Below are 19,682 nucleotides of genomic sequence, written 5' to 3'. Positions count from 1 at the left end.
CTACTTTCTATGTGCTAGTATTCTAACGAAGATTACTCTCGCTTTTTCTTTTTTATGTGTATGGGGGCCTCTCCGCCGCCTCTTCGTTCAAAAATTCTCTCTTTCTCTCTCCTCTGTTTTCACTCTTTGCTGCTCTGTTTTTTCCGTCCCTGGCCGTCCTCTTTTTCACATAACACACACTGCTTCTCGCTTCTCGCAGAAAAGTCCTCATAATAAAAAGAAAAAAGAAGAAGAAGAAGAAACAGAGGAAGAAGTTAAAGAAGAAGAAGAAGAAACAGAGGAAAAGTGAATAAGGAAAAGTTACAACAACGCAATCATGGTGCTCAACGATCTTGGGAGTAAGTTAGCGAACGCTTTGAGCTCGTTGAGTAAGCACACCGTCATAGATGAGGAGATTATGGAAGATGTCTTGAAGGAAATTACAAAAGCTTTACTGTCCGCAGACGTAAACGTCCAGTACGTCGTTCAGATGAAGAAAAATATCGTGAAAGCTGTAGATATCGATGATCTCGCCGGCGGCATCAACGCGAAGAAGATGTTGGAAAAAGCTGTGTTCAACGAGCTGTGTAATATGCTTGACGGGGGCGACGCAAAATCGGAAGTGAAGGCAAAGTTTGTTCCCAAGAAAGGAAAACCAAACGTCGTGATGTTCGTGGGTTTACAAGGTTGCGGTAAGACAACAACGTGCACAAAGTATGCGAGTTATTACGCTCGGAAAGGATTTAAGCCAGCATTAGTTTGCGCAGATACGTTTCGTGCGGGTGCTTTTGATCAGTTGAAGCAGAATGCGACAAAAGCTAAAATTCCTTTTTATGGCTCGTATACCGAGTCAGACCCAGCAAAAATAGCAGCCGAAGGCGTGCAAAGATTCAAGGAAGAAAAGTTTGATTTAATCATAGTAGATACGTCAGGTAGACATAAGCAGTCCGAGGCTCTTTTTGAAGAGATGCGAGCTGTAGACGAGGCCGTAAATCCAACAATGACTATATACACGATGGATTCCTCCATGGGTCAAATGGCGAAAGATCAGGCGGAGGCTTTCAAATCCGCAGTCGATGTTGGTGCGGTGATCATGACGAAGACGGATGGCCATTCGAAAGGCGGGGGTGCAATCGCGGCAGTAGCGGCCACTAAATCTCCTATTATTTTTGTTGGTACTGGCGAACATCTTGAGGACATCGAAGCGTTTGATACACAACCTTTTGTTTCGCGCTTACTTGGACTTGGTGATTGGCAAGGTTTAATGGAAAAGTTATCTGACGTGGTCCCCGAAGACCAAGGGCAGAAATTAGTCGACGGCATTACCTCTGGGCAGTTCACGATGCGTTTGTTGTACGAGCAGTTTCAAAATATAACGAAGATGGGACCAATGTCTCAAGTCATGTCGATGATTCCCGGAATGGCAGATGCGCTACCGCAAGGTTCTGAGAGAGCTGGCCAGGCTAAAATTAAACGAATGTTGTGTTTGATGGATTCTATGTCAGATACGGAGCTAGACACCTGCAATATGAAAATATTAACGGACAAGAAGCGCATGATTCGTATTGCTCGAGGCGCTGGGAAAACTCCACAGGCATACATAGAGTTGCTAGAAGAATTTAAGCGGTTGGCTAAAATGATGAAGGGGATGAAGGGGATGAAAATGCCAAAAGAAGGTTCACGGGGTCGAGGAGGAGGACATGGACAACAGCAAGCTATGCAGCAGCAGATGTCACAAATGATGTCAGCGTTACCCCCGCAAATGCGCAACATGTTCGGTGGCGAAAAAGGGTTGATGAGTATGATGCAGCAGATGGAGAAGGATCCTTCTATGATGAATAAGATGATGGGTATGATGGGCAACAAAAGATGAGAAATTAAAAGCAGCACCCAGAGAACCGCACGAACTTTGACCACGTAGAGCGCATATTTTTGATATCGTTGAGAATACCACCACGTAGTCGCGTAGTATTAGTATTATAATATAATAAATGGAACAGTACCTCCTACACGTGCATCGTGTAGTGTAATAACTTTACTTTTAAGAAAGAGAAATATAGCGCGTTTTCCTGAACTCTCGCCTGGCGTCGCTGAGTGAGTTGTCTACAAATCTCATTTTCAGTTGGGGTCAGACTTCACAAAACATGCTGCGTCGCGCAGTTTTGCACAGTTTGAGGGCAAATACAATCCCAAATTTGAGATGTTTTGCCTCCTCTACGTCGACTCACGGGGCGGACGTCTCCGAGATACAAGACGTTAAGGAGTTGGAGAAACTCATAGGAGTTGAATCTGAGAGGAAAGCAATAATCATAGATTTCTATGCGAACTGGTGTAACCCCTGTAAAATATTAACGCCGCGTTTAGTGAAAGCTCTGGAAGGAAAATCTCGAAGTATTAAGATGGTGAAAGTTGATGTAGATTTGTTTCCGAATATCGCGGAAGCTTTAAAAGTCAGTTCGCTCCCGACAGTGATGCTTTTTCATAAGAGCACGCTCGTCGAACAGTTCGCAGGCGTGATAAACGAAGACGAGTGCGAAAAGTTTATCCAGCGAGCGGCTGAAAGAGTGCTTGCAGACACACAAGACGAAAATCACGAGGATAGTAAGTTTCTGGAAGACGAGGAAGCTCAGAGCACCTCGGAGGTGGTTGATCTCGCATCCATCCATTCAAAGGTTGAAGTCGCCTTACAAGGCTTGGCAGAAGGAAGTTCCGCGAGTTCTGCGACGCAAAGAGCTGCTCTCATCGCTTTCACAAATTCCGAAGCTTCTATGCGGTCGGCTCCTGCATTTCTACAGGCTGAAATATACAGTGCTTTGGCGATGATTGAGCTGAACGAAAACAAAGCTTCCCTTGAAAGTGTTGAATCATTGGTGAACGCTGCGGAGCAAATATCAGCAGAAGCAAAGAAGGAAGGAAGTGGAGCACCTCAAGTATCATTCCCTGCCATCGCAGCTCGCGCTCGCCTGAAACTTAGAATTCGTGCGAATGAACATAATATAACATTTGAAGACCATGCGAAATGCATATTTGAATACGAAGAAGGCAAAGCGAAGTCTTTCGAGCTGAGTTTAAGAGCGGTATTAGCTTCTGTAGTAGTATCAGATTGGGAGAGAGCATGCAACTTTTCGCTCGATTTACTCAAATCAAAAAGCGACATCCAGGGGAAAGAGGATTTGAAAACACTCGGTCGAGAAATATGCGTTGAGGTCATCGATTCCATAAATTTTGGTGCGACTTCCGCCTTAGCAGAAAGAACGCGAAGGCGTCTCGCTTCTATTCTTTTTGCTTGATAAGAAAGTGCAAATAAGATACCGTTGTAGTAGAAATAGAATAGATACAGGAATAGGAACCAGGTACGAAAAAAATACAGCTTCCGCTCTTAAAATTACAATTTTTCTATTGCCGTTTTGACGATTTCAACGGCAGATGGTCTCATGTTTGGGTTTCTATGCAGACACATGATTATTAAATTCCGTAAAGCGAGACTCCTCTCCCTCGGAATTGAATCTTTTTCTTCTCTTGAAGTGCATTCGCGGAATTTCCTTCCAGTTGCGACTTCATACAACATAGCACCGAACGAAAAAATATCACACGAAGGTTTTGGTTTCGCATCAGCATTCAAATTCAGCAACTCTGGAGCTACGTATCCTCCATCACCATCTTCAACGCGCCACGCGTGACCAGGTGCCCATGCTAAGCCAAAATCGCCTATTTTGAATGTTCCCTGACGATCAATGAAAATATTCTCTGGTTTCAAATCTAAGTGAAGGACTGCGTGCGAATGGATATGTTTCAATCCACTCCCAACCTCATAAATTAAACGCCATATATCGCGTTCTTCTAATACAACGCCTGGTCTTAATCGCTGCAAAACAGTGCCGAGCGAGCCACACTCACAATATTCAAATTGGATGCAGAATAGGCGCTCCTGCTGCCATCCTCGGAATACTTTCACCACGTTCTCGTGTTCGGGTAAATTCGCCACCGCCTCGAGCTCTCTCATCGCGGATCTTCGATCTGAATCGCTCGTGAAGGGCTTGTGCCGTTTTTTTACGACGAAAGGTTCTCCCGTTTCCAGACCGGTCACGAGCCATACTTCCGCGTTTACGGTTCTACTTAATCTGCGTTCGTAACGAAAGTGGGCATCGAAGCGAAAGTTCGAAGGCAAGGAGTTTGATTTTTGACGTCTCAGATTCGTAACAGCTAACAACTTTGTTTCGTTTAAAGAGTTCATGCGCATTAAGCCATCCTCTGGCTTCACTTCCTCTTCATCAGGAAAACTTGGTCGGTGCATAACTGGACGAATTAAGGGAGGAGGCTCTCTCTCCTCCTGGGAGTTTTTGAATAACGTGGACACTGGCGTAGGAGAACGTGGAGAGATCAAATCTTCTTCCTCATTCTCTCCTCCAACCCTCCTTCTCGTCGTCGCATTCTTCTCACTCGTCTTATTCTGTTTCTCCGTGGAGACGCTCAGATCCGGTGTTAGTAAAACAGAAACCGGAGAAAATTGCAAAGAAGATTTCTTCCTCGAATTCTTATTCACCATCGTCGTCGGCGTGTTCGTCTCCCCCCCCTCTTCGCCACCACTTTCTCGTAAGGACGTCATTCGCAAGCGCGTCATTATCGGGGTCAGACTGTTATTACTCATCACCTCTCGATTTTCATCGCACGCTTTTCTTGGCGGGCACAAAAGGAAAGTGATGTATGAGGGCACCCTTTTCAATGAAAGATGTTTTGTTTTTGAATTTTTTTCTGCCTTTTCGCTCTTCTTCTTTCGCAATTTTTTCGCTTCTTTTAAAAAGAGGGGACCGAGCGACCGCCTCCCTGGTGCAGGAATTCAAACGCACTCTCCTTCCTTCAAATGCCACAAATCGAAAGAAAAGTAATCGAGATTACTTTTTGATTGAACGCGCGCTTCAGCGCCTACCTGTAATTTATTTATTTCTTACACGCACGCGCGCTCGAGAAAAACGAATACGATCATGGGCGAAGGAAAAGAGTTTGGAAAGCGCTTCACGTTTGAATCGAAGTTGAACTGTCCGGCGACAGTCTTCCTCGTGGACAAAGATACGGAGGATTTCCGCGAATTCCACATGAAACGAGTGGGAACAAAAGAGGCTGAAACTTTACGGACGGGCGTTGAACTCGTAGATTTAGATAAAAATGGAGAAGAGAAAGAAAAGAGATTCGTCACGGTCGTACGCACTGTCCCGGGGATAAAACTTCCGATGGTAGTGAAGCCTTTATTGAAAGGTGGACACGTCGAATTTGTCGACACGCGCAGCACGTCACCGAACGCCCTTGACGACTTTATGAAGGGGAAGACGAAGACGCACGAGACAATGTTTCGAACGGTGAATAATATCACAAAACATGCCGTAGTAGACGGGGTGATATCAATAATTCCAATAACAGCAACAACGTGTAAAGTCGTAGCTAGCGGTTTATGTCACGTCACGCTCGGTTCTCTCGGTAGACTGATTGAGAACATAATCGTAAACGGGATTGGGAAATCCTACGAGCAGTTGCCAGAAATTTGCGACGAATGGCTCAAGCATAAGCGAGATGTTTTGAAGAAAGGATCCGCTAAGAAAAGTGCAAAAGTTTCTAAATCAAAAGCTAAGACAGAAGATAACGAAAACGATAACGACAGCGAGTCATCTTTTGCGACGGCGTCGACTGAATTCAACGAATCCGCAGGAAGTTCACAAAATCAGATCTTAGATATTGATTCATTCGCAGCTCCGCTGACACCCATATTTAATAGTATCTTATCTTTTAGCGGCTTTGGTGGTTCCTCTTCTAATAGGGACGAAGAGGAGGAGGAAGATGAGTTAGATGGTGATCTGGAAGAAATGAAAAAAGACATTAGCTTTGAGGTGGTGGAGCAAAGTATAGATGCCTCAAACGCGAACGGTCTTGGTGGTAAGAAGAAAGTAGTAAAAGTAGAACGATCGATGAAGAAAAGCAGCAGTGGTTTCACTTGCTGCTTCGCATCGCCTGCGGTTGAGTCTTGAATAGTTCTTTTTGTCGCATAGTTTTTATAGTATTTGTGTTTGTATCCAACGCAACTGAAGCGAGCTAAAAAAAGTTTATTCCTTCTCAAAAGTTTGCTTATTTGCCTGAGCATTGTAAAAATCTGCAACTTGATGCGCGTTAGTCGCCATTTCCGGCTCTTTATCGTCTCGACTTCTTAAAAAGCGCGGAAAACGTAAAGCAATACCCTTGTTTGGATCCACTAAACCCATGGCAGCTTTGTGCGTTGGAGAGATCGACAGATCAGCCGCTTTCACTTCCCAAACTAACTTTGCGTCAAACCATAAGTCAGGTTCCATACCTTCAGGATATTTGTAGTAAGAGCGTGGAGCTTCTATTAAATGCGGTTCAAGCGCTTTCGACAAGGTTTCCAAATCGATCTCGGAAAAGCCAGTTCCAATTTTGCAAATCGTTTGAAACTCTTCTCCATCTTCGTCGTAACAAGCGAGAAGAAATGCTCCATACACCCCTGTCCTTTTGCCTCTGCCATGCCAAGCACCGATTGGGACCAAATCTAACGAGTCTCCGCATCCTTCCATGTAGTCTTTCTTCAACTTCAACCAGTTTAATGAGCGCTTGGAGGGTTCGTATGTAGCATCCATTGTCTTTACAATCAAACCTTCGGTATTCGCAGCGATGGATTCATCCAAAAATACCTGCAGCTCCTCCACATCCCTGCTCGTTTTTGCAGTGGCAAACAGGAATTCACCTTTCGTTTCTCGGAATGAACTATAAAGCGCAAGACGCCTAACGCTCATCGGTTCACGCAAGAGCGATTTTCCGTTCAAATATAAACAATCAAATGCGTACAACGCCACTTGCACTTTAACGTCTTCAATTTTGATATTTTTCTTTCCTCTAGTACTCAAAATCTGAAAAGGAAGAATCTTATCTTGCTCTCTATCGTACGCCACGGCTTCACAATCGATGACTACTGAGGTTATTTTCCCGTCTACGTTGTTCAAGTAATTTTTGAATTTCGAAACGATATCAGGGAACTTTGGCGTGTTATCTTCCTGATTTCTGGAGAAGATCTTTATCGATCCATCTTCGAGCAAGTGCACTTGAGCTCGCTCGCCGTCATACTTATATTCGCACGTAAATTCAACGTCAGAAAATCTGTTCAAAACTTCCGCCACACCGGTCGTTGGCTTTGCCAACATTGGTTTCACTGGCGCACCTGGTTTAAATTGACATTTCTCCTGCAGACCGTCGATGCCAACATCCAAGAGCGCTGGGACAACCAAGTCGTAGCTCGGACATTCCGAGAAAACAAGCTTCACAACATCCACGGCTTTCAGGAGTTGATCTGCCAAGGCATTAGCACCTAGCTTTATACCTGCAGTTTTATTTGCTTCTAAAACGATAGCATGCGTAAGAGCAGCGTTCACGGTTTGCTGAGCCAGACCAATGCGTAACTTTCCTTGTAATGCCCTCACTATGTATCCAGCTTCGCTGCCTTTGGCGGCAACGAGTAATTTCTTAATTCGTCCCTTCTTTTGATCGACTGAATTCGTTCCTGCTGTAGTAGCTATGACGCGGAACTCCTGTAAGACGCCTTTCACCGTTAACGGTGCGGGCTGGAACATTGTCCGTTGCGTCGATCGGGATGCCATGGCAACAGAACCCAAGTCGCCAGCCTCGCGGTAGTCAGCCTTTATGTTTGCCTCTTTGCGCCCAGTTGCTTCGGCCAGACATTTAATCAAAGTCGCATCTCCTATACCGAGATCAATACCATCGTGTTGCGGCGCGATCGTGTTTGAAGCCAAGTAAACTGCTGCGAGCAAATCTCCAGATAACCCACCACGAATAATAGATCTGAATGTATTCGTCAACAAGTTCGTGATCTCCAATCGTTTCGTTGTCTCGGCAATACTTTCAAACGTATCCGCAACGATTCCAAATGGTGTTGCCGTATTCTCCTTCCAAGATGAGATCGATTCCGATGATTGGTCGATATACTTCTGTGCAAGTTCAACTTGTAAGGCTCCAACGCCGGCTTCAGATTTTTCCTTCCCATTTTTTGACTTTGTTTTCTTCTTCGCTTTTTTTTGAACAGAAGCAGAAAGTGGGCCTTCGACGTCTTCGATTTCATCATCATCGTCTTCCTCCTCCCCCTCTTCATCTTCTTCTTCTTCGTCATCAGATTCACGCGATGCTTTGTATTCTTCATCCTTTTCATCGCTCACGTTGGCAACGCTGATGTTCTTCTTTGCATCTTTCTCATCTTCTTCTTTTTCCTCCGTTTGCTTAAGTGCTGCTGATGTTTTTGGTTGTTGCTGCTTTTGTTCCAATTTCAACTTTGCTTGTTCTGCAAAGGACAATGCTTTCGCGTTTGCGTCGAGAACTTCGGATTTCTTCACTAGTTTGCGCTTCTTCGCGGCAACTTCGATGTTTTCTTTCTGTTGCGTAGGCGAATTGTTCTCTGTCGTCGCCGTGGTCGTCGTTTCCGTCGTCTGTTGTTGTTCTTTCTGATTTCCTACTTCCTCTCGAGCGTCGTCGTCTTCGCGCGCTTCGGCGCCATCTTCGGAGGACTGAGCCTTCCTCTTCTCGAAAAATCCTGCCAAAGAACTCTGTTTCTTAGCGGATGTGGGCGGAACGGACGACATCTTTTCCGTCTCCTTTTTGTGAGTATGTGTGTATGAGTGGCGTATCTGATGTCGGAAGTCTAAGATGTGTGGGGAGGAGATACAATTTTTTGAAATACGAACGAGTTATTTTGAATTTTTACCATCCCAGCATCCAGAGTTCCAGACTGCAGTCGTGCGTGTCGGTCAAAACTCGAATTCAACTCTATGCATGCTGTGTGTCATCCAATCCTCGCATACAGGGGTGGTGGTGGTGGGGGAGAAGGGAAACGGTTGAATATAACGGTCCACTAATTACGCGAATAGCACAGAGCAAGTTACAACATTTTTCAAAACTACTTCTATTTTTCCCGTTCTCGAGACAAGGACATTTTCTTCTCACTCAGCCTTCTTCGCCAAACTCCTTCGTAAACCGCTCGTGTACTTCCAAGTCAGCCGCCGCTACCGTTGGCCTCGCTCTCAAAAGTATCTTCTTGAAATCACCCAACGTTATGGGTGGAGGCATTACTCGATCCGCATATCCTAAGCTGGCAAGTTCATCTAGCGTCGAGGCCCAAGCGGAAGGATCTCCCGGAGAGCAGGGCACGTAATACTCCTTTGTTTCGTCCTCTTCTTTAGTGACCGTTTTAAAGTGCGTTGCCTCTTGCGTCTTACGAACGGGTTCATAAAGCACATCTTTAACGACATGATCTATGTCTGATCCAGAAAAACCGGGTGTTTGCACACCCAAGCTTTCAAAATCCTCGTTCGTCAAGTCATGAGGTGTTTCCCCGACGTGGACTTTGAACATATGCGCTCGCGCCGCCGCTTCCGGAAGTGGTATATAAATTCTTTTATCAAAACGCCTTCGCACAGCCTGATCCAACGAGTACGGCGTATTTGTCGCGGCTAAAACTAGAACTTTCCCAGCCGAATCGGAACCAACGCCTTGCATCTGCACGAGTATCTCTGTTTTAATGCGTCTGGACGCCTCAGACTCACCCGACTCGCCTCTAGCCCCGCAAAGCGCGTCTATCTCGTCGATAAAAATAATCGAAGGTGCTTTTTCTCTCGCCATGGAGAACAAATTATTCACTAACTTTTCCGATTCACCCATCCATTTCGACACCAAGTCTGACGAGCTCACCGAAAAGAAAGTAGAATCTGCTTCCGTTGCGACTGCTTTAGCTAAGTATGACTTCCCCGTTCCTGGTGGACCATACAATAAAAATCCCGACCAAGCTTTTCGCTTACCCGTGAAAAATTGAGGAAACTTTACTGGTAAGATGACAGCTTCTTTCAGAGCATCTTTAGCGAGGTCTAATCCTGCTACGTCGGACCACTTTACGTTTGGTTTTTCAGTCACTATCGCGCCTCCAAGTTGTTGTTTCATTTTAAGCTGCTCCGCGCTATCCTCCTTTGATGTGCTACCACCAGCGTTTGTGGTGGCGGCGCCGTTCGAGCCTGGTCGTGCTTTCATAGCCTCAGGATTTCCCGATTCCGTGGCTTGATCCGTTGCATTCTTCTGCTCAGCTACAATTTTATGCAACTCTTCGGCTCTTTCGAGATATTCGTTGAACTTTCCTTTAATGGTGTCTTGCATCCTTGGATTCTTTTCGTACTTGAGATAGCATTTGAAATGATCTAGTGACTGCATGTAGAGCGTAAAAGCGGTTTCATAATTTCCCGCTTTATCTTCTTTGACCGCTTCTTTTACTATGCTTATCGCCTTATCTCGAATTGCCGCACCTCCTTCCATCTTTGAATGACCAAACTTCTCTTGACACAAAGGCACTCAAACACACACACACACACAAACAGACACAAAGAAAAGGGATTTCTCTCTCTCTTTTTCGATTTTCTCGCGCTCTCGCTCGAGGCTCACAGAAACAAAAAGATTTGTTTGCGCGCGAGTTGTGCGTGCAAGAAGGATGCGTGCAAGGATGCGTGTATATAAAATGACGCGAATTGCGCGCGAGCTTTTTTTGCGAATAAGAAATCTTTCTTCTTGTCTTTTCTTTCGCGCAAAAAAGGAATTTTTGAAACGACAAACCTTCGAAAACTTTGTGTGTTCTGACTGACGAATGAGAGACACCATACTCCTCACAACTCAAAAGAATAAAATAATTATGTCTTCGATTCTTCGCGCTTCGCGACGTCTTTTGGGTAGTAGCCTTAGCAGCAGCAACAGCAGTAGCGCTCTTTCTGGATGTGGGAGTAGATTCGCAGCAGTCGTGGGAAAGGGAGGAGAACGCTCGATCGCGACCACGACAAAAATAAACGCAGGCATGGGGTCGCCAACAGGGACTGCGCCTGCCCCAACAGAGCCTTTAGAGGAAGAGCACGAACTGATCTGGGATGCGGGAGATAAGCACCCAGAAACTGCGCTGGACAATTTACCCGCGAAGATAGTTGGAAAATACGAAGCTTTGGGTATGCTCGTCGGTGCTTTGTGCTTCATGGGTGGAGTGTACACTTTTGCCGGCTACTACGATAAAGCAGCGTCTCGACCCTTCGTCGAACGCGACATGGAGAAGAGCTTAAAGAAAGAGTTAGGCGGGCGGTAAAGTTGTAAAATAAGAAACCAAAACAGAACTAATTGAACGTAAAACTCTAACGCGGCGCGTCTGCTGTTGTTACAACCTGCGATATCTATTGTTACTAGTACTACTTTCCAACTTCGACGTCGATTAATTCTCTGTTTTTCACTTGGGCTTTGAAGTCAGCGTGCGCGTCATCCCACACTTTTTTTGAGTCGTAACTCTTCGCAGACGCCGATCGATCCGGAAGCTTTAGCATTTCTCCATGATTCTCTTCGTCTTTCAAGCACTTTTGCCACCAGTGACGCATCAACTCCACGCTCTTTTTCTGCGCAGTTACTCGGATCACGCGATTATTCTCGTCGTAATCTGTAACTTCCCAGGAGCCGTAAGTCAGCTTTCGTCGAATCGGCGTGAAACTTTTGTCGGACTCGTTAAACTTCAAGCCGCCATTGGCGTTGTATTCCTCTTCTTCATCGTATTCTTCCACTTCTTCTCCAATCGGATGTTCCCACTCGCGGTCGAACACTACTTCTTTGCACAGTGCGATTTTAACAGAAGTTTCTGTGACATCTACGCGAACGTCTTTGGCCTTTGTCCCGAGCGGCGCCAATACCGAAAGCGTGACATCGCTCGAGGTTTGCGACCACATGTAATCGAGTTCTCCCGCGCTGTTTTCGTTCTCTTCCGTACCGCGACTGCTTTTTTTCCTGACGTAAATGCCGTTTCGGGTGAACTTTTCTTTCCTCCGTGCGATGGCTACTCGCCTTCTTTCCTCTTTTTCTTCTTCGGAAAAGAGACTCGTCGTCTTTGTTTCGTGTTTTTCTTCTTCTTTTTCTTTTTCTTCTTCTTCTTCTTTCGACGACGACGGCGGTTCTCGAAACATTATCGTGCCGGGATGTTCGCGCTCAAACTGTTTACCTTGCTCGATCCATTGCATCTCACGGAACTCGCGTTCGCTCATCATCTTCTCGTCTTTTGAAAGATGATTGTCTTCGGACGAAGTCGCAGAAGGAGGCAGCACGTTGAAGTCGACGCTTTCGCCGCTTCCAATCGTCACTCTCGTCGGTTGGTCCAGTTTCGTCACCTGCGGTTGCTGCGGGAAGTGCGGCACGTTTTTATCGTCCTCACCATCATCTTCACTCTCGTCTCCGTAGTCTAGTTTATCCCACTTCGAGTAATCAACCATTGTTATTAGTATTTTGTGTATCGCTCTTCTTCCCGTGCGTCGTGGGCCACAATACCATTAATTATGAAGAACAATCGCGCGGGGTATCGCGTCGCAAAGAAGACACACAAAATTGACACGTTTTCGCGTCAAAAAAAGTACACGCACACAAGAATAAAACTTTGGGAGAGAGAGAGAGAGGAAAAGAGAATGTATGATGTCGATGTGGAGCGTTCGTGAGTCAGACGACGCGGACGAGCAAAACTGTTCGCGATCCCACCACCCGAGGAGGCGTGAATAAAAATCTTTCTTCTCTCTTCTTCTTCTTCTTCATCGTACACTATCACGACGACGATGACGAGCAACGGGAGCAGGGAAATTACAAAGAAGAAGAAGAACAAGACGACGACGACGCGTAAGAACCGTAAACTTTTAGAGCATTTGAGCTTAAAAGCTACCACGACTACTCCGTCGAAATCTTCTTCGCACCCTTTCGATGTGGACGCGAGCGACCACTGCGAAACTCCTTTTCAAGCGTACAAAGATATCGAACCCTTTCTGTTTCGAATCGCTCTGAGTTTGAAGAAAACGAAGGCGAGTTTAAAAATATACGACCCGTATTTCTGTGAAGGATCTGCGAAGGAACATTTGAAACGACTCGGTTTTGAAAGCGTTCACAACGTCAACGAAGATTTCTACGAAAACGTCAAGAAAAATACGATTCCAGAATATGACGTGTTGCTTACCAATCCTCCGTATTCGTCAGACCACTTCAAGCGAATATTGAACTTCTGCGGGGCGAGCGAGAAACCTTTCTTTCTTCTTCTCCCAAATTTTGTCTGCCGTAAAACATACTACGCCAACGAAATAACCAGTCGAAAGAAAGAACCGTTGTTCTTAATTCCGGACGAGCTGAAACCTTATCGCTATTGGGCGCCAGGAAGGAAAGGATTTGAAGAGCGGGCGAAAGGAACCACGCCTTTTATAACGTTTTGGTATCTCGAGTTTGGTGACGCGATTGACAAAAACGAAATTCGTGGTTGGTGGCTCAAGAAATACTCGCCTCATTCGAGATGCGAACTTCCCGCGCCAGAAGAAAGTCTACCGCAACAGCAACGTTTGCAAAAACGCAGCAACCCAAACAAAAGAAGACGAGAGAAAGCGCAGAATAAAAATATACTGAAAGAGCCAAGAGAAAAAAGCGGCAGCATCTACTACGACCCAAACGTTGCCCAGAAAAAGAAGAGGAAGAAGCTAGAATCGAAAGAAAGAGTTTAAAGAGTAAACTCAGAGAGGGCTGAGGAAGATTTACTTAAGTGCTTGTGCGTTTGTTTGTGTTCAAATTGTAATTAAAAACGTGCGTTTTTCATCTACACGCTGCTCAAAGCGTTTTTCAACAGAAGAGTTACAAGAATGAGTTCTCTTTTCCATGCATTTTTTTTCACACACATCGGCACACAAAAAACATTTTCATGAAGAGGTACCTCCTCGCGCAACGACGCCTTCTTCGGGCGGCGCTCTCCTCGACTACAGAAGAGGGGCATCGCCATCTGACGATACGGAATAATGTCAATATTCTTGCGCCTTCACGACAACGAGGTATGAGGAACTCATTTAAGACGGAGACGACAACAACGACGACGCCCATGATGAAGCAGGAGCAACACCAGCAGCAACACCAGCAGCAGCACGACAATCACCTTCTTATGAACACGATGAGCGCCGAAGCGTCCGGGGAGAAGACGCTCAAAAACGATGCGGAAGAAGAGGAGGAAGAGGAGGAGGAGGAAGAGGAGGAGGAGGAGGAGGAGGAGGAGGAGGAAATAATCAAAGAGGGGATGAGAGAGGAAAGAGTCTTAACGCAAGAAGAAAATCGGTTTATAGACGTGGACGAAGACAAAGACGATATAAAAACAAAAGCGAGTAATGATGACCCGTATCGACGTCTCACTCATTTATATTATACGCTCGAACGGTTGCAGTACCAGTTTCCTTTGCATTACCGACACCCTATTTCAAAACATTGGGAACTGGTCGACAAAACGTTCAAAGTCACCGAGGAATATTCGAAGTTGAGTCCGCCTAAAAGAAAGCACGTGTGGTTGAATACGGTTTCAATTCTCTCCAGATTGGCATTTCACGAAAACGGATACAGAAACCATATAATTTTCGATGATCCACCATGGGGAGCAGAGAAACAAAGTCAATTCGAGACAAGGGTAAAATTTAAAGTCTGCGCCGCGCACGCTGTGACGAACATTCTGTTTTTTTTTGTGTGCCCGTCCCTTTTCTTTGGAACGGAAATATTGTTGCGCCCGGAAGGTGTGGACGGATTCCCTCAAATGCAAAATTTGGCAAAGGTTTTGAACGAGACGTTTCCTTCAGTCTTTGAGAATGGCCTCACCGAGTTTTTTGCCGGAGTAGCCGCAGTTCTTACCTATGTGTTCCGTAATCAAACGGAAAAAGTGTATCTTACTTTTGCGAGTTTTTCTGCATCCTTCCGCAACGCGGATATGATGAAACGTATTTTACAAATCAAGTTGTAAAACAGGTAGATAGATTAATGATAAATAGACAGTAGATTAATAGATAGATAGTACCGTGGATTATTAGATATTACATTGCTCTTCACGCGACATTTTGCTCTTGCTTTTTCCCATTCTTTTCCCATTCTGATCCATCCGAACTTTTCCCGCCGGCGCCATAAGGAACAAAAGCAGGTCTCCCCTCCAAGCCTAACTCTTTGAACAAGGCAGAATCTTCGTTGTCGTCGTTATTCGGGGTCGTAAGTAACTTATCTCCCGTAAAAACAGAGTTGGCTCCAGCCAAGAAGCACATAGCCTGAGTCTCGTCGGACATGTTGATTCTCCCAGCCGATAATCGGACGACAGTTCTCGGCATTAAAATGCGTGCAACCGCAATTGCTCGAACCATTTCCAAGCCTGACGGAGCAGAAAGATTTTCGAAGGGCGTTCCTTTGACCGGGACCAGAGCATTGATAGGAACGGACTCTGGATGTTCCGGTAAACTTGCTAAAACGTGCATCAAAGACGCTCTATCAGACTCTTCCTCCCCTAAACCGAGAATTCCGCCGCAGCATACAGATATACCAGCGTCGCGAACTGCAGCTATGGTATTCAGGCGATCTTCGTACTTGCGCGAAGAAGTAACTTTTGGATAATACTCAGGGGACGTGTCTAAATTATGGTTGTAAGCAGTCAACCCAGCTTCTCTTAATTTCACGGCCTGATCCGGCGTGAGCATGCCTAATGTTGCGCACACTTCCATTCCCAAATCCTTTACCTGTTTAGTCATCGTAAGTACGCGTTCAAATTGACCTTCACCGACTTGGGAAGGTCCCCGCCAAGCCGTGCCCATACAAAACCGCGTCGAGCCCGCAGCTTTTGCCCGTTTTGCAGCCTCGTAAACGTCATCAATTTGCATCAATTTCTCTGCTTTAAGTTCTGTTTCTTTCTTCCACGAGGAAGATTGCGCGCAATAGTTGCACGTTTCCGGGCACCCTCCAGTTTTTATAGAAAGTAACGTGCACTGTTGCACTTGTTTGGGGTCGTGGTGCATCCGATGGACGGTCGCCGCATCGAACACGAGCTCTAATAAAGGCCGGCTGTACATCTCTCTAATCTCTTCTTTCGTCCAATTATTTCGCACTTCTCCGAGAACTCTTTTTGCGTTCGATGCGGCTGGCGCCGCGAGCTGTGAAGACGTCGAGAACGCTCCGCGAGTGCTGATTGGTTTCGTTAATTTCGAGGAGGAGGAGGAGGAAGAGGAGGAGGAGAATTCCGCCGCCCGGGGCGAAGAGGACGAGGAAAGCTCAACCGTTCGAAAGAAGATTCCATTCGAACACTGTTTGAGACCGACGTAAGCGGCAAAATCAGCGCCGAGCGCGTTAAGTGTGCGCCTCGCGAGTTGCCGACCCGACATCTTCTCTCTTCTAATTAAGAGAAAGGGACGGAGGGCCAGAATAAAATAAAGTTGTTTTTGTTTGTTTGAGTGAGTTTTCCCTCAAAAATCCTCTCAAATCTGTCTACTCGTATTCCTCTTCTCTGCCCAGACAGATTTCGTGGGGGGGGTGGATAAAAGCGAGGCACAAGATGCCGTGAGTGACGACGAACAATGCAAACAGATGTACATCGCATACGCTGCAGCAGGCGGCATCGCGAAGATGTTTGCAGACTCGGAGGAGAGAGCGAAACGAGACGCCGCGTAGAAGAAGTTGAAGAGTTCGTTATTAAGATTTCCCATCGAAAACTCTTGGGAACGGAAGAAGAAGAAGAAAAAGGGAAAGAAGAAAACGACAAAGAGGATGAGTTTGCAATCGACCCGTACTTCTTTGACGATGGATATTCCGTCGCCGCAACGACTGGTTTTGCTAGAGTTTGGGAAGGAGCGAGCGTTTTCACAGATTTTCTGGTACAGGAGTGTCCCAACCTGACTTTGCGAAAGAATGTCGTGGAGCTTGGAAGTGGTGTTGGATTGTGTGGAGTAGCAGTTGCAATCGCTAATGAAGCGAACGTCACTCTCACCGATCTCCCATCCGTTGTTGAGGGTGTTTTAAGGCAAAATATTACTCAAAACAGTACTTCTCTCACAGAAAATGGTTGGCATCGCGTTATCGGCCCACAAGGTGGCTTGGCTCGAGCGGTCGCCTTGAACTGGGAGAAACCCATGGATTGCCATCATTTGACTGCGTCAGAAAAGTATATAGATGCTGTTGATGTCATAATTGCGGCAGAATGTATTTGGCTCGCCGACTTATTGGATTGTTTCTGCGAAACGTTGAACATTTTGTTTGAACGCGAGAAAAAATTGCGCAGTCGAACGCCGCAGTGCTTCATTTGTTGCCGCGACCGAAGTAGAAAAGATTCAAAAGTGAAAATTTTCGCCAGCGAAGAGATGGTAGAAGCAGCGTTCAGTAGACACGCGTTAGCGTTCGACGTCATGCGAGAATTTCCAAGTACAATTGAGCAGAATAGATGCGTAAAAATTTATTCATTATCGAAGAAATAAAGAAAAACTGTGTGCCAGGACGTGGTGCAGTTCATAGCTTTTACGCTCCTTGCGGATGAGGATATTTTATCTTACACTAAACATTGACACGCACTCGTTGTCACTACTACTGGAAGATTCCTACTTCACTTTTTTTCTTAATAGGATTGCCAAAGAGACTTTTAATCATATCGAGACTCATCATTCCTTGTTTTGAATCTATGCTTGGATCATCGAGCGCCTTTCGTTGTTTAAACGTTCGAAGCAGTCGTGACTTTTCTTGCTTTTCTCGTAGCTTCGCCATTCTCATTTGCTCCTCGGGAGATTCTGGTGCGGAATCAGGATTTTCTTCCGCGCGTTTCTTTCGACGCTCTTCCATAGATGCTATCATTTTGGCCTGTTCTACTCGCGCCATGTAAAAGTCGCGTTCTTTTTTGGCCATTTCGAGCTCGAGTCGTTGGCGCTGCTCTCTAGCCGCTTTCTGATACTCAATCTCCTCCATGAGGTTATCCCATTTGAACTTTGGGAGATATCTAATGTTCCATAGATCAGAGTAGTGCGCACTTCTTCTTTTACCACCAACGGGTTGTCCATTGAGCATTTCTGCCGCGCTTCGAGCCTTTTTTTTATTCTTAAACTCAACCCATCCTTCGACGAACTTCTTTCCTGTATTGCCTTTGTATTTCTTTCGCAAAGCGCGCTGTTCAGGATCTTCTGGCGCTAAATACATACGTTCTAATTTACCGAACTTTTCGAGGAGTTGGCGCAACTTTAGAGGCTTCATGAACGGTGGTATGCTTCCTAAATACACCACGCCTCTCTTCTTCAATTGTTTGTGACTCTGTTCTATTTCCTCCTTGGAAACGACTTTTTTTCTCTCCTTCTTCTCTTCGTGGTTGAAGCCGCCAAGTTCAACAAAATCCAATTCTTCTTCTTCTTCTTTGACGCGTTTGCCAGCCTTTTTCTTCTTCCTCTTCCACTTTTCGTCCGCATCGCGGCGCGATACGCGCTCATCTGGCAACGCTTCATCATTCTTATCTTCTTCTTTGTCTTCTTCGTCTTCCAATAAATCGTCTCCTTCGGTAAAGTTCTTCTTCTGTTTCTTCTTCGTTTTCTTCCTCGTCCTCATTTCCTCGTCCTCATCGTCTCCCCGGGAACGACGACGATGGAGAAGATGCGGACTCCGAACGATATCCATCCTTTGTCTTCCTCTTCTTCTTCTTCTTCTTCTTCGACTTCTCTTTCTGCTCGTCCTTCGTCTTGGTATTCAAGGCAAAGTTGGTTTGTTGTTGTACACGAGTTGAAGTTGTGTGAAGTGATGAACTTTTTCTCTTCTTTTTCTCTTCTTTTCATCTGTCTTTTCCTCATTCTTCTCATTCTCCTGCTCCTGATTCAGCGCGCGTTTCCGCTATTTTCTTAATTTCCTTTCTGCGAAAAGCAAGGAAAATCTACCATCTGCGACATGTCCGCCAAGCGTCAAAAAGTAAGCGAGGAGGATGCGAGAGGAGGAGATTCACTTCACGTTCTCGGTTCCGTCGTGTTTGATATCTTATTCTCCCCGAAGAGTTTGCCAACTCCCGGGACGACTGTCTTGAGCGAAAATGTAAAAAAAGCGCCCGGAGGCAAGGGAGCAAATCAAGCCCACGCTGCCGGGAAAGTGTTGTCATCATCATCATCGACTTCGTCTGTTTCATTTTTCGGTTGCGTTGGAGAAGACGAGTTTGGTGCAAAGTCTTTGGAATCCTTACAAAGCGTCGGCGTAAATACAGACCACATCCAGATGAGGAAAGAGAAGGCAACAGCGATAGCTTCTGTGGTTATCGATGAAAAAGGGGAGAATCAAATTTGCGTCGGGTCGAGTGCCAACAACTCGACCAATGCAAAAGAATGGATAGAAATAGTTGAAAAGCAAAAGGAAAAGCCCGCAGCTTTGCTTTTGCAAATGGAAATACCTCCGAGTGAAGTGTTTGCGGCAGTTCGATATTGTTCTGAGAACGGTATAATATCGATTTTGAACGCTGCGCCAGCTGATGAATCAATTCCAACAGAAACGCTAGAAATGTTAAATATTCTGATTGTAAATGAGCACGAAGTTTTGCAAGTTCGCGACTCTGTACTGCGAGAAGGATACGCTATGTCTATTCCGAGAATTTATTCCAACGGCAATACCGATGGTCCCGAGCTTTCGACAGATGTTGTTGCCCAAGATCCTCGCGCAGTTGCACATCAACTCGCTCAGTCGTTTCAACTGATTGTAATCGTTACTCTTGGAGAAGAAGGGTGCGCAGCAATCTTACCCGTTCGACCTACAGAGAATGATGCTTCAACTGGAGAAGAACGCGATGCGATAGATACAATATACTCAAGTGCATTGAAAAACTTGAA

At 45.6% G+C, this 19,682-nt stretch overlaps 14 protein-coding genes across 14 annotated transcripts in view; 8 read left to right on the top strand and 6 right to left on the bottom strand.

Moving 5' to 3' along the window:
• Window positions 1-316: 316 nt before the first annotated feature.
• On the top strand, window positions 317-1,852 carry Bathy11g00370 (predicted protein; the record flags this gene model as incomplete). The annotated part of the gene is made up of 1 exon (XM_007510122.1): window positions 317-1,852. The coding sequence occupies one exon, from the start codon at window positions 317-319 to the stop codon at window positions 1,850-1,852; it is 1,536 nt and encodes a 511-aa protein (XP_007510184.1).
• Window positions 1,853-2,123: 271 nt separating this feature from the next.
• Window positions 2,124-3,269, top strand: Bathy11g00360 (thioredoxin; the record flags this gene model as incomplete). The annotated part of the gene is made up of 1 exon (XM_007510152.1): window positions 2,124-3,269. The coding sequence occupies one exon, from the start codon at window positions 2,124-2,126 to the stop codon at window positions 3,267-3,269; it is 1,146 nt and encodes a 381-aa protein (XP_007510214.1).
• Window positions 3,270-3,364: 95 nt separating this feature from the next.
• Window positions 3,365-4,600, bottom strand: Bathy11g00350 (protein kinase, putative; the record flags this gene model as incomplete). Its single annotated transcript, XM_007510019.1, has 1 exon — window positions 3,365-4,600. One exon carries the CDS (start codon window positions 4,598-4,600, stop codon window positions 3,365-3,367), a length of 1,236 nt encoding a protein of 411 aa, XP_007510081.1.
• A 361-nt stretch (window positions 4,601-4,961) lies between these two features.
• Window positions 4,962-5,996, top strand: Bathy11g00340 (predicted protein; the record flags this gene model as incomplete). The annotated part of the gene is made up of 1 exon (XM_007510088.1): window positions 4,962-5,996. The coding sequence occupies one exon, from the start codon at window positions 4,962-4,964 to the stop codon at window positions 5,994-5,996; it is 1,035 nt and encodes a 344-aa protein (XP_007510150.1).
• Window positions 5,997-6,071: 75 nt separating this feature from the next.
• Window positions 6,072-8,624, bottom strand: Bathy11g00330 (predicted protein; the record flags this gene model as incomplete). Its single annotated transcript, XM_007510261.1, has 1 exon — window positions 6,072-8,624. The coding sequence occupies one exon, from the start codon at window positions 8,622-8,624 to the stop codon at window positions 6,072-6,074; it is 2,553 nt and encodes an 850-aa protein (XP_007510323.1).
• Window positions 8,625-8,985: 361 nt separating this feature from the next.
• Window positions 8,986-10,341, bottom strand: Bathy11g00320 (predicted protein; the record flags this gene model as incomplete). Its single annotated transcript, XM_007510285.1, has 1 exon — window positions 8,986-10,341. The coding sequence occupies one exon, from the start codon at window positions 10,339-10,341 to the stop codon at window positions 8,986-8,988; it is 1,356 nt and encodes a 451-aa protein (XP_007510347.1).
• Window positions 10,342-10,711: 370 nt separating this feature from the next.
• Window positions 10,712-11,149, top strand: Bathy11g00310 (predicted protein; the record flags this gene model as incomplete). The annotated part of the gene is made up of 1 exon (XM_007510149.1): window positions 10,712-11,149. The coding sequence occupies one exon, from the start codon at window positions 10,712-10,714 to the stop codon at window positions 11,147-11,149; it is 438 nt and encodes a 145-aa protein (XP_007510211.1).
• A 100-nt stretch (window positions 11,150-11,249) lies between these two features.
• Bathy11g00300 (predicted protein) lies at window positions 11,250-12,311 on the bottom strand (the record flags this gene model as incomplete). The annotated part of the gene is made up of 1 exon (XM_007510321.1): window positions 11,250-12,311. One exon carries the CDS (start codon window positions 12,309-12,311, stop codon window positions 11,250-11,252), a length of 1,062 nt encoding a protein of 353 aa, XP_007510383.1.
• Window positions 12,312-12,644: 333 nt separating this feature from the next.
• Bathy11g00290 (predicted protein) lies at window positions 12,645-13,568 on the top strand (the record flags this gene model as incomplete). Its single annotated transcript, XM_007510256.1, has 1 exon — window positions 12,645-13,568. One exon carries the CDS (start codon window positions 12,645-12,647, stop codon window positions 13,566-13,568), a length of 924 nt encoding a protein of 307 aa, XP_007510318.1.
• Window positions 13,569-13,762: 194 nt separating this feature from the next.
• Bathy11g00280 (unknown protein) lies at window positions 13,763-14,836 on the top strand (the record flags this gene model as incomplete). The annotated part of the gene is made up of 1 exon (XM_007510035.1): window positions 13,763-14,836. One exon carries the CDS (start codon window positions 13,763-13,765, stop codon window positions 14,834-14,836), a length of 1,074 nt encoding a protein of 357 aa, XP_007510097.1.
• Window positions 14,837-14,918: 82 nt separating this feature from the next.
• On the bottom strand, window positions 14,919-16,232 carry biotin (biotin synthase; the record flags this gene model as incomplete). The annotated part of the gene is made up of 1 exon (XM_007510228.1): window positions 14,919-16,232. One exon carries the CDS (start codon window positions 16,230-16,232, stop codon window positions 14,919-14,921), a length of 1,314 nt encoding a protein of 437 aa, XP_007510290.1.
• A 192-nt stretch (window positions 16,233-16,424) lies between these two features.
• Window positions 16,425-17,318, top strand: Bathy11g00260 (predicted protein; the record flags this gene model as incomplete). The annotated part of the gene is made up of 1 exon (XM_007510274.1): window positions 16,425-17,318. One exon carries the CDS (start codon window positions 16,425-16,427, stop codon window positions 17,316-17,318), a length of 894 nt encoding a protein of 297 aa, XP_007510336.1.
• A 106-nt stretch (window positions 17,319-17,424) lies between these two features.
• Bathy11g00250 (predicted protein) lies at window positions 17,425-18,426 on the bottom strand (the record flags this gene model as incomplete). The annotated part of the gene is made up of 1 exon (XM_007510212.1): window positions 17,425-18,426. One exon carries the CDS (start codon window positions 18,424-18,426, stop codon window positions 17,425-17,427), a length of 1,002 nt encoding a protein of 333 aa, XP_007510274.1.
• Window positions 18,427-18,759: 333 nt separating this feature from the next.
• Window positions 18,760-19,682, top strand: part of Bathy11g00240 (ribokinase) — a gene marked incomplete at both ends in the record, with an annotated part of 1,212 nt that continues 289 nt past the window's right edge. Inside the window, one exon of the mRNA XM_007510272.1 lies at window positions 18,760-19,682. This exon is cut by the window's right edge and continues 289 nt beyond it. Coding sequence (XP_007510334.1) covers window positions 18,760-19,682 — 923 coding nt within the window.

The sequence above is a fragment of the Bathycoccus prasinos genome (assembly GCF_002220235.1).
Source record: "Bathycoccus prasinos genomic : Chromosome_11".
NCBI classification, from domain to species: Eukaryota; Viridiplantae; Chlorophyta; class Mamiellophyceae; order Mamiellales; family Bathycoccaceae; genus Bathycoccus; species Bathycoccus prasinos.
This window is presented reverse-complemented; position numbering and strand designations above follow the sequence as displayed.